General features: G+C 42.1%; 1 protein-coding gene across 1 annotated transcript in view; it reads left to right on the top strand.

Annotated features, from left to right (window-relative positions):
• Window positions 1-12660, top strand: part of LOC144798650 (uncharacterized) — a 586698-nt gene that overhangs the window by 270203 nt on the left and 303835 nt on the right. Inside the window, exon 6 of the mRNA XM_078669633.1 lies at window positions 9139-9350. Coding sequence (XP_078525759.1) covers window positions 9139-9350 — 212 coding nt within the window. The remainder of the gene's footprint in view (window positions 1-9138; window positions 9351-12660) is intronic.

The following is a 12660-nucleotide window of genomic DNA, read 5'->3' as shown; positions in this document are numbered from 1 at the left end:
CTTTTTAATTATGATTTGGCATTTTTCTAAAGCCTTATCTCGAAAACGGTCAGCATGTTTATCAGTCTAAGTTATCTATTCCCCATGTAGTGAACAAGTGGCCACCGTTCACATCAAGCACTGGCAAAGCCAATAGGTGTGGGCCTGCGGCCTTGACAAGTTGGTACGATGCTTAATTTTTACATTTGTATTTTCTTGGAAGGACATGACACAATAATAAAATGCAGGGCCAGAATTCTGCCTACACAAAACACCCATATGCCTACGGTAAAAACTTAGAATAAAAAAAAAAAAATGATCAATCAATATAATTTTAATAGAACAGATAGGGCTGCTTCCTGGCAGCCTGGTGTACTTATAACAGGAATTGAAACTATTTTTAGTTTTAATGCACATCACTGAAAAATACTGCAATCACTGGAGTAAAAAAAGGCACTATTGGCTTTGAATTACTGTCAAATGAATGCATAGTTTAAACATAAAAATGACTTAAAGAAAAAAATAGAAAAATGATAAAATAACAGACATTTGCAAAGAAAAGTATTGGCCCACCTGCCTTTGCACTAAGAGAGCTTACGACTGAAGTGGGATCCCCCATTTTCTCATGTTGTATACTGTGGTGGGCGGAAGTAAAATGTGAATGACGGTTAGCGGGCCAATGGATGAAGAAGGCTAACACACAACAAGTACTATGCAGCTTATGTATGTAAATATATTTGCATTTTTAAATTATAATTTCTTTGTTGCTTGATGCTGGTGAGACTGCTAAAGATGACTCTTGGCCAGACCCAACAACATTTAAAAAGCCAACAGGTCTCGTCTTTTAATGCCATTACCTACCTTTCCGCTTTGCAAATGTTGCTTGCTAATATGAAACTCAACTGGGAATGGTGGTAGGGGCAGTGGAGCAATGGAGGAGCTTGGAAAGTAGTGTTGAAAAATAAAATTGAAACAAAGTTGCATATGGTGCGGGTAGCCATGGATAAATCGGGGAGAAGGGGGATCAACACTGTGAGAAATCTTAGGCGATGATTTGTGGTGGAAGCAGCGCTCAAGGGAGAGTAAGAAAATGCATGAAAAATATTATTGTTCTGAATGTAAGCATTCCAAGCATACAAATCTTGTGATCAAAAGGATGGTTAAAAAGAAGCTATGCTCCAGAGTAGAGACATATGTAAGAAAAGGAAGAAAGCCATCGAGTAGGAACCAAGCAAATGAGATTAACAAGAAAGTCAGCCAATGCTAAGCAATGGGCTGACCCAAAGACCACTAAAGTATTGGTATAGTACAGATCTGTCTGTCTGTCTGTCTGTCTGTCTGTCTGTCTGTCTGTCTGTCTGTCTGTCTGTCTGTCTGTCTGTCTGTCTGTCTGTCTGTCTGTCTGTCTGTCTGTCTGTCTGTCTGTCTGTCTGTCTGTCTGTCTGTCCGTCCGTCCATCTATCTATCCATCCATCTAGCGCCCTCACTCTATCTATCTATCTATCTATCTATCTATCGCCCTCACTCTATCTATCTATCGCCCTCACTATATCCATCTATCTATCTATCTATCTATCTTCACTGAAAAATAACCATGAAAAAGTGAAGTTATTGTCCCCTAGTCCACTGTTGCCCGACACCCCATGGGCGGCTAACCCCCTGCAACACAAGGCCTCTAGTCGTGGGGGATGTAGGGTAGGCTACAGCAGTGCCCAACCAAAACAAAAGCTCTGGGTGTTCAGAGTGGAATAATGCATGATTCTTTTTTTTTTATCTCAAATTTTTTTTATTGGAATAAATTTGACATATACAAAGATAAAAAGATAAACATTTGTCACAATTCTTGACTGTTACGACAAGTATACTGTCTGGCTTGTGGTGGAGCACGAGAGAGAAGGAGAAAGAGAAGAGAGAGAGAGCAGGGGGGGTTTATCGCTCCAAATGGGCATCCAGGGCCACCCACATATCACCTCTGGCCGTATGATTCGCGGCTTGGTGATTGGCGGTGATGTTGTCTGCCCCTCGTAGGAATGTTATCCAGTTGAACCAACGTTTGAACGTTGCTTTGCTCGTGTTCTTCCAGTTTCCTAGAATTGTTTTGGCGGCTGCTGTTAGCAGAACGTCAACTAGTTCGCGGTTCTCCTTGGAGTCAAGCTCAGTAGCCAGGAAGGCCACGGTTATGCCTGCTAGGCCTCGTTGTGTGTGGCTGCCTGTAATCTTGTCTATGAGGTCGTATACTTTGTGCCAGAAACTCTTGACCTTGGAGCATTCGTATAGGACGTGGGCTAGGTCCCCCCTAGCTTTGTGACAGTTCCAGCAGTTGTCGCTCTCCCTAGCTCCTACTGTTTCTAGCTTGGTCCAGTGTAGTCTGTGTAGTAGCCAGGATTTAGTTTGGGCTAGTTGTGGGGTTACCTTGTTTTTGGATGCTGAGGTCCATAGTCTGGCCCTTTCACCTTCGCTTAGTGGTGTCTGTAACTCCCCTTCCCAGAATGTTAGTGTTTTGTTGTTTAGTGTTGTGGTGCGTGGTGTGATGAGTTTGTAAATGTGGGCTATTTGGTGGCCTATTTTGTTTAAATGTTGTGAGTACTCTATGATGGTTGGTTTGTGTTTCGAGAGGTTAGCTTTGGTGATGGCCGCTTTGATTTTGAGAAAGTCATAGAACTCCTTGTTTGGTAGTTGGTGCGTGCGTTGCAATGCTTCAAAAGTGAGTGGGTTGTTGCCCAGCTCTAGTTGGATCAGCGCTTGATACCTCTGCTATACCACTCTTTGTTCTCTAGTATCTTCCCTTTGTATGTTACCTTGGAGTTGTACCATATTGATTCCATTTGGAGCCTTTGATGCTGACCCCCAGTTCCCTGTCTACTCTTAGTAGTGCTGTCTTTGTGTTCCTGATGAGTGCATTCTTTGCTACAGGGTGTCTGTTGGCCGTTAGCGCCATGATTGGGTCTGCTCCCCCCAGGATGCATTTTTCAAGGTCGAGCCAGACCGGCATGTACTCTGGTGTCGGGGAGATCCAGTGTGTGCCCTGTTTAGCTAGGCAGGCCGTCTGGAAGGCCTTGTAATTCGTAAGGTTCAGCCCACCTTGGTCTTTCTTTAGTCTAAGCTTTGATAGGCTGATTGAAATGAAATGAAATTGGGTTTATAAAGCGCATGGCTGCCCAAGGGCGTCCCAGCACTGATACACTAATAACAGAACACAAGAGGATAAAGAGATTAGGAGGCCTTAGGAAAAAGAAAAGTTTTAAGTGTTTTTCGAAATTTCAGGTAGGAGGGTTCCATCCGTAGGTCCCTAGGAAGTGCATTCCACTGTTTTGCTGCATTCAGCGAGAACCGCCGGCCTCCGGTACGGGCTTTCCTCACTCTGGGTGTGATGGCCAGGTTTTCTCCGTCGGACCGAAGGGCCCGCGCCGGTTTGTATGGACAAATCAAACCCCTCAAGGCCGGATTCTGGCCCTTTTGCCCCCCCAGAGGAATGAGTTGATTGCTTTGTCTATATTTGTGTGAAAGTCTGAAGTCCGGTTTAGTGGCAGCATGCTCAGCAGATAGTTTAGCATTGGTGTGATCATCATCTTGATCGTCTCTACTCGGCCCCACCAGCTGATGAATTTGGGGCTCCAAGCTTCTAGCTTGCTCCTGATCTTCCTCAGCATTGCCTCCTCGTTGTGGTCTAGGGTCAGCCTAAGGTCTCTTCCGAAGAGGAGGCCCAGGTACTTCAGGGGTTTTGTTAGCCACGCAAGTCCGGACGTGCCTTGGACTGTCCTTGTTGTGTGGCAGTTCATCGGTTTACACTCTGATTTATCGCGGTTTAGTTTATATCCGAAGACCTGCGCATACTCCTCAATGGTATGCATCAGGGCCTCTATTGATGTTTCTGGGTCGCATGTGGTGATCAGGATATCGTCTGCATATGCAGCCAGTTTGAAGGCTTGTCCTCCTACTTGTACACCTGTTATTAGCGGGTTGTTCCTGATCATGTAGAGGAGTGGTTCTAGTGCAAGTAGGAATAGTCCTGGTGATAATGGGCATCCCTGCCTCGTCCCCCTTTTCAGGGAGAAAGTCGCCGACGTGGCCGTGTTGACCACCACTCGTGCACAGGGATTTTTGTAGAGTGACATGACCATACCCCAGTATTTATCCCCTAATCCGAATTTGCGCATGCACTGGTCGAGGAAAGGCCACAAGACTCTATCGAAAGCCTTTTCTGCGTCAAGCGCGATCATGACTGCCTTCTCCGTGTTGTTTGCTGTGCGGTTTATGAGGTGGCAGAGTAGTGTGGTGTTGTCCTGTGAGAGTCTGTTATTTAGGTAGCCTACTTGCGATTTGTGTATGAGATGAGGTAGGTATGTGTTTAGCCTTGCAGCCATTACTTTTGCGTAGATTTTGCAATCTACGTTCATTAGCGAGATTGGGCGATAGTTTTGCGGAAACTGTGGGTCCTTCCCTTCTTTGGGAATGACGATGATGTTTGCCTCCGCCATCGAGTTAGACATACTGCCTCTGTCTCCGCACATCCGGAATACTCTGACCATTGTCCCTTTTAGCAGGGGTTGAAACTGTTTATAGAATGCCGCCGTGAAACCGTCCGGTCCTGGCGCTTTATTTGGTTTCAGCGAGTCTATAGCCAACCCCACCTCGGCTCCAGTTATGTCCTGTTCTAGTGATTCTCTTTGTTCATTGCTTAGTTTGAGCAGGTCAAGTTTGTCTAGCAAGTTTGCGCCTCCGTCTGCCCCTAGTGATTTGTCCCCTGTGTATAGTTCCTTGTAGAAACCCCTGAAGGTTTCCAGATTAGCTTGTTGGCCGTGTGGGTATTGTTGTTTTTGTCTGTGATCGCTGCGACCGAGTGCTGCCTTTGTTTGGCTTTCAGGTATCCTGCTAGGGCCCTGCCTGCTTTGTTCGCTGAGCATAGGTTGATGGATTTGTATTTGTTAATCCAAATGTTAGCCATTTCACTCAGCCGTAAACAAGAAGGGAGGAGTGATTACCATCATAAGCAAGAAAGCAAAGTTCAGGGTACACGACCACCAAGCAGACACAAAAGGCAGAAGGTTACTCACTTGTATCAAAAGAGGAGAAGAGACTATACACATAGCCAACATCTATGGCCCGAACTCGACAGACAAAAAATTCGGGGAAGAGGTAGGAAGCGAACTCAGCGACATCCCACCAGGGGAGCTACTAATCACAGCAGGGGACATGAACCAAGTGATGGACAACGCCACCGACAGACACCCACACAGGACCAGCCACACAACGCAAGAGCAGACAACACTCAAAAACCTATGCGCCAAACTGGGGCTGTCAGACCCATGGAGACTACAACACCCCAGCGCCAGAGAATACACATTCTACTCGCACCCACACAACTCATACAGTAGAATTGACTACATACTCATGTCCGCCACCCACACACACCTGACTGAAACAACGGAAATAGGCCCCATAACTATTTCAGACCATGCTCACATCTCCCTCTCCATAAGCGGGAAACACAATGAGAAGCCGAACCGCAGCTGGCGCCTCAACAGCGACATACTAGAGATCCCAACTAACATAACTGAGGTAGAAGAGGCGATTAAGGAATATCTAACGTTCAACGATACCGCAGACACGGACACCATTACCCTATGGGAAGCATTAAAAGCCACAATAAGGGGGAAGCTCCTGAGCATCAAAGCCAGGATGAACAGGAGCAGGAACAAAAAAATCACAGATCTGGAGAGCCAGATAAAGGAACTAGAAAAGAACCACAGCGCGAACCTGGTAGACAGGAACACCCTCACCACACTTACAAAGAAGAAGTACGAACTGAACAAGATACTAAGTGAAAGGGATGCATGATTCTTTAATATGAACACTATGTTTCCCGGGGTCTACAAAAGGTGACACCAGGAACGTTTTACACAATTTTACGTAGTGTGCACGGCAAGTGCACAACTTATAGTTAATTCAGTTAACTATGACTGGTGAATTTTAGTGATTTTTTTTAGTTTAAAATGTTAGTTTTTATAACTGACATTTTTGCTTAACAATAATGTCACTTTAACCTTTGTTTTTTTTTCAGTGGACATTTATTAGATGATAAGTGTCCTAAAGTTAAAGACAGAAACTCGCACTCCCAGGACTACATTCAAAAGAAGTTTTATAAGCAACGCGCTTTGATCTGAACGATGTTCCTCATGACCACATACAACCTTGATGGTGCACTACTACCCTTAAAAACAACCAACACCTCGTGCAAAGAAAATAGAAAAAATACTATTGCCTCAGTAAATGCCAGAGATTGCATGAGAAGGCTACGATATTGCACCAACCATCTTAACCCATTTGAAAATATATATATATACACATAATAAATGATGCATGTGATGTCTAAATAAAATGAATGATCAAAAAATGTAGTAATGCAACCGCCACAAAAAGAGTTCATGATACATTTGTAATCTGACACAGAGTAATAGTGCTAATTAAGAGCATGGACGTCCAATAAAGCATAGTCACGGATACGATAAATACTAGAGTTTCAAATGAAAGGGCAAATACTGGTTTCCTGAATCGTCAATTATTTCACATAACCCCCTCGTGGTGGCAGGTTTGCTTCATAATCAAGCCTCAATGAGTTGATCAAATTAAATTAAATTAACGTAGAATCTGGCACAAGTGTCCTAACACCTAATTATTAGCACAGTATCAAAATAAATTCACTAGCATAGTCAAGGTCATCTTACAAAAGGTAATGAGGCTAACCTTATACCACAGTCCTGCATAATCAATCGTGTATCCCCCAAAAATATATAATATACATAATACATATTAATAAAGTGCATAAAATATTTGTTTCACATACCGAAAAGTATCCATCACCTTCCCAGTGATATTACACATACAGAATTACCAGCGAATAAGATTCATTAATTTCACCTGCTGAAATGTGGAAACATATGCTGTCTAAGCACTGGCACTTGGTAAAGACAGATTCAGTGATAGGGCAGAAGGTACCACCTCACCCTTTGTTACATATAGAAAATCTAGAACTCTGAGGGACTTTTTAGTCCACAGCTATATGGGTACACAAAGCACCAAAGACAGCTGGTTGAAGGATCAGCAGGGGTTCTATAAATGTGGGAAATGTAAAGCCTGCAAAGGCAGCAAGAATAAGAAAACCTGCTGATTTCCCACTGGAAGAACTGAGAGGATTAACAAATTCAGAACTTTCAGCAGTGATCACTGTGTTTACGTTCTGGTGTATCTCCTATGGCTTGCAATATGTGGAAAGCACCATTTTCCAATTAAAAGTCAGGTTTGGAACACCTTAGCTCCATGATAAACTGTGATCAAAGCTACGCTGTGGCTAGACATTGGGCAACAGAACATGGACAAAATCCTGACTCTTTGTCATTTTTTAAATTGACCGGGGGATTCTGACGGCACGAGGAGGAGACAGGGAAAGGAAGACGTGGCTTCTTGATTCACAGTACATTTTGCGACTCAACAGTAGAACCCCAGGTGGTCTGAACCTGGATAAGGAACTTTTCGTACATATTGGATGAACTTTTGTAATTCTCTCTTTTCTCGAAGTTCCCTTGGACATTTTCAGATGAGCACTGTCCCCTTTTCTAATGCCTACCATGGATTTGAAACTGTTTGGTCAATATTCCCTGATTTGCTTGTATAATTTTATTTATATTTAGTCACATTTTTAATGAATTTTCATATTTTTTGGTCTTCCCTAATGTTTATACATTGTCAGCAGGCGCAACTGAGGAATCTAATTCACTGGTAATCCTGTATGTGTAATATTGCTGGGAAGCTGATAGGTTCTTTTGGTGTGTGAAACAAACATTTTGTGCACTTTAGTAATTTGTATTGTATATATTATATATTTTTGGGGAGGATACATGTTTGATTATGCAGGATTGTGCAAGGGGGTTGCCGCATTACCTTTTGTAAGGTCACATTGGTATGGTAGTGAATTTGTTTTGATGCTGTGTTTATAATCAGGTGTTAGGGCACTTAGCTAAAATCGAATTTAATTCCATTTTATTTAATTAATTCATTGAGGCTCCATAAGGGGGTTATGTGACACAATTCTCGATTCTGCCCTTTAATTTGGAACTTCAATATTTAACGTATCTGTGGCTATGCTTTTTTGGACGACCATGCTCTTAATTATCACTATTACTCTGTATCGGATCGCAAATGTGCCATGAACTCTTTATGTGGCGGTTGCATTGCTACTTTTTCTGATCATTGTTTTTTAGATATCATATGCATCGTTTATTATGTGAATATATATTTTTAGATGGGCTATGTTAGTTGTGCAATGTTGCAGCCTTCTGTCACAATCTTGGGCATTTACCGGGTCAATAGTATCCTTTATATTTACTTTGCATGAGTTGCTGGTTGTTTCTTAAGGGTGGTTGTGCATAGCCAAGGTTGTATGTGGCCATGAGGAAGATCATTCAGATTGAAAGGCGTCCCCAATAAAACTTCTTTTGAATCCAGTCCTAGAGTGCAAGTTTGGCTCTTTTACTTTAGTACACATAGCATCTAGTATTTTGAAACGGGTGCAGCACCCACTACTCACTCCGGTCCCATGAGGTAGAAGAGACTGGGTTTCTGTGAAACCTGTTTTGTTACATATATTTTTTACTATAAACACACAGGAGCCAAAGGGGGGAAAAAGGGGTAGAAAACAGGTCGCCCCCCACTCAACACCTATACATCAACACAAGACCTGCCCCTATTATGTATGGGGACATATGTCCACCATCATATTTAAGCGTATCGCCCATGGTGGATTAATTTTCGCTACCGCTTCAGAAGTGATTTGAATCACTATTTTTAATATTTCAAATCATATGGTGTTGTGGTAACTATGACACCCTATCATCTGGTAGAACAATATCAAGATGAAAGGGAAATAAAGCAAGAGAAACAAGAAAAAAGTGTAGGAAAAGTTGGCAGTGCTTCACATATATTTTTTACACTAAATATTTCCAATGTGCACCTTGTGTTGGGCCAGGGTCGGGTGCAGGTCGCATGCGTGTTTTTAAATTGTGGTGCACTTGACTCATAAGGATACTAAGTTTAAATGAGAAGACATCTATGGTAAGCAGGCATGTCATACATCATTCCTGACATTACTTTCATTACCTTAAGCACAACGAGGGCAGAATCATGGTGGAACTTCGAGTGAGGAACAGCCAGAAAAAGAAGAGACTGCTAAAGTTGAACTTGGGTACCCCTCCAGGATGAAGTTATTGCTCACCACTGCGCTTCGTAGGTCCTACAGTCGAGGTACTGAATATCTAGACGGCAGATGGGTAAAGATGACTGGCATTGTTAATCGAGTACTGGAACTTCAGGACACGGTATGTGAATTTAAATTACAATACAAGCATAGCTAAATCTATATTAAACTGTGATAGGCAATGATTTGTATAACTAACCATCGTTAATTGAGATGGGTACTCTACTAATTACAAGCTAATAGCTTATAGACTGATCAGGGAGACCAAGGTGAAGGGAGTAGTGTCTTTTGGACTTAAGTATTAATCCTCACTCATCTTCGCTTCTCCCAATCTCCATAAGTTCACCTCCAGCACAAACGCTCAGTCATCCACACATGCCTTTAATTAACTTATTGTATAAAAAAAGTTTTCTAACAATTGATCTCTAAAACATCAGGTACACACAAAACAATCACCTTTCACATACCGAAAAAACAGCCAGTCCCATTTCTGAGACACACACACACGCCTGCATGCACACACACACACACACGCCCTCTTGAAGAGCCGTCATCACATAAACTGCAATCAGACTACAGAAAATCAAACTATTTCACAGCAAATGTTCTTCTACCAGCCCACCCTTATACCCAAATCACCAAAATCAACCCACAAATTGCATCCAAGCACCCATGAAATAGTATTGATTAAAACATGCCTGTGGTCTCATAGCCAATTGCTGCCTGCCCATTTTTGAACATGGTACGTTGTCCATAAAACCAAATCACTTATTCATTAAATTTGTGATATTACCAAATCCATATGTCTGGCTGCTCTGAAGCCATGAACCTGTCAAACTACCCACTCAGTCACTCATCTACTTACCCACCTACATAGCAGAAAACTAATTAATTATAAGCCCACACATGAATTCCTCCATTTATCATCAATGTTTGATAACATCTTGTAATTGTATTGGCCATACCGTGTCCATTTGGAGAAAATGAGGGAAAAATACATCGCTGATCATCCAATATGCTGCCTGTCAAGCTATACCTACTATTTTACCATTTCATTCACATCCAGCAACCATCTTCTTCACCAACCACTTCCATATATCCGTCCGTCTGTCAATAAATTGTGTCACACATTCATTATGATATTTCTGTCATCTTCCTACTGATGAACTTGTTATGTATCATTTTAGGACCCTATTGTAAGTTTCCCGATAATCATGCCCTTATATAGGTATAAATCACCATATCCTTATATAGGCATGGAAATCATAACCATATTTAGGCATAGCTCATGCAGTCCAAATACGGCAGGGCTACTTCCACTAGTTCCGAAAATCCACATCGATTTCTTGGAAAACGCAGCTTCAGCAGCTAGGGACTTTCCCTTGCTTGAATATTGATTTGTCCAAGAACTCATGGAGTTTTCAAAGAACTGAGACTCTTTGATGACGTTATTATATCCAACTGTACGTCAAAGTCGGCACCTTCAAGGTATAAATATGCCCACACTCGCCCAAGCAAACACACAGTGGTTTGGAGCAGTTCGACTATCTACTTGCCCGACGCGCCCTGCTACAGCAAGTGCCGAAGGAAGCCGACCCTCCAGCAGACGCACTGAGAGAGACGCTGTCTTTTCTCCTGCCGAGAAATCCAACTCCAGTGTTTCCAAGCTACCCTTGCGGGTTGTTGGGAAATCAAGTCCTGAGCCTGACCTTCTCCATTCTAAACTAAGGTACGGAGCTGATTAGACCTGTAGAGAAATCTTGAGCAGACTCTTGGCAAAAGAATACTACATTTATGCTACACCTCACTTACTTCTTCCCTCGTACTAAGCTTAGGTTAGGTACACCGGGGTAGGCGTATTTTAGAATCACCAGTTGAGTACTTTTAGCCTCTTTTATTTATGTATGTATTTATATATGGTTTAGGAACCATACAATGCTCTTACAGTATTATTTTATTCTACTATTTATACTGTATGCATTATATTTTACAAACAGTGTTACAATTGTAGCAGTTGATTTCTTATGCTTGAGAAAGAAGACTGTTCAATAAAACCTTTTATTGAAAACGCCTGTCTTTCTACTTTCTCTGCACCTCTAGTGAAAGAAGCATGCACGATTGACTGAGTGAAATATCTATCTATTGTTTCCACGACTCTGAAGATACGTTTTATCTTGGGGAAAAGTTGTCATGTTTATGCGGTTGTTAGAGACTATTCCCTTCTTGTGAATTCGAGAAAGTTTCTAGTGACCTCTGAGCTAGCTGGCACACACAATTACGTCTAGAATATTCGATAGAGACCTAGTCTACCTCAGTCCTACGTCTAATCTATAGGATATATTATTCCAATGCGCAGAGCCTATTGGGAATATAGGAACTACACTACAAACTTATTCCAGGAAAAGCATGAATTCATGTTCCGCCTCTGCACACCTTCTCAAACATTCCATCACATACCATGTGTTTGTAGAGCGCATGTTCACCCATTGGCATCTTGTCACTGAATAAAAGGTGTGTATTGTTATCCTAATCAATGGTACTCATTTTATCTACCTTGTAAAGATGAAAGCCTGAGTGGACCAGGCGGGATTTGAATCCAGATCAAGAGGTCAAACAGATTCTTTAAGTGGATTCCTTAGACCACTAAGCCACCAGACCCACCATAAAAAGGAATGGCCGATAGGCTATTTGAGTCAGGCAATCGATTAAGAGAATAATGGCAGACAATACTATCCTATGGAAAGACTTGTGGTCCAGTGGCGAAATGATGACCTTGGAATCCAGAAACCATACGTGAAATTTGGACATTGGCACTTTTCAAAAATAGATTTGCATCATGATCATAAATTTGTATTCCTCTATACAGCCATAAAAGCAAAGCACACAAAAACCACACAATATATAAAATACATAACATCATTAAATGCTAATGCAGTAAAGTAATGGGAAAGCTATGCAATTCATTTAATTGCAATACAATGTGCACAGCCCATGCAATAGTTCTTGTGGGTAGATAATAGCCTACTACACCGATAGTGACCCACAACCAGTAACTGTTGTAAGTCCAGTCAGAACACCGGTGCGCAATCTTACATATCTAAACATACATATCTAAAAGAGGCAGTCCCTAGAAGTAGTCCTTTTTTGCCCATGCCTTCACATATGCAACAAAAAATGAGAGACAGCTAACACAATAGATTGTCGAACATCACTTCTCATGATCCTAATTACTGCTCTAAAGTCCATTATTCCCAAATTACGATATAACGGAAGCATCCACTTCCTTCGGTATCCCATATATGTTAAACAGAAGATTACAGCATGCTCCTTGGTTTCAATCCACTGGGACAGAAAGGACAATATCCACCAGTCTCCTTGTCGGCATGCTGCCATTTTGCTGTGATAGAACAGAGGGGCAGGGTCCCTAGCTG

Source organism: Lissotriton helveticus, chromosome 12 (genome assembly GCF_964261635.1).
Source record: "Lissotriton helveticus chromosome 12, aLisHel1.1, whole genome shotgun sequence".
Lineage (NCBI taxonomy): Eukaryota > Metazoa > Chordata > Amphibia > Caudata > Salamandridae > Lissotriton > Lissotriton helveticus.
The sequence above is the reverse complement of the archived record's forward strand: the minus strand, read 5'-3'. Positions and strand labels throughout refer to the sequence as shown.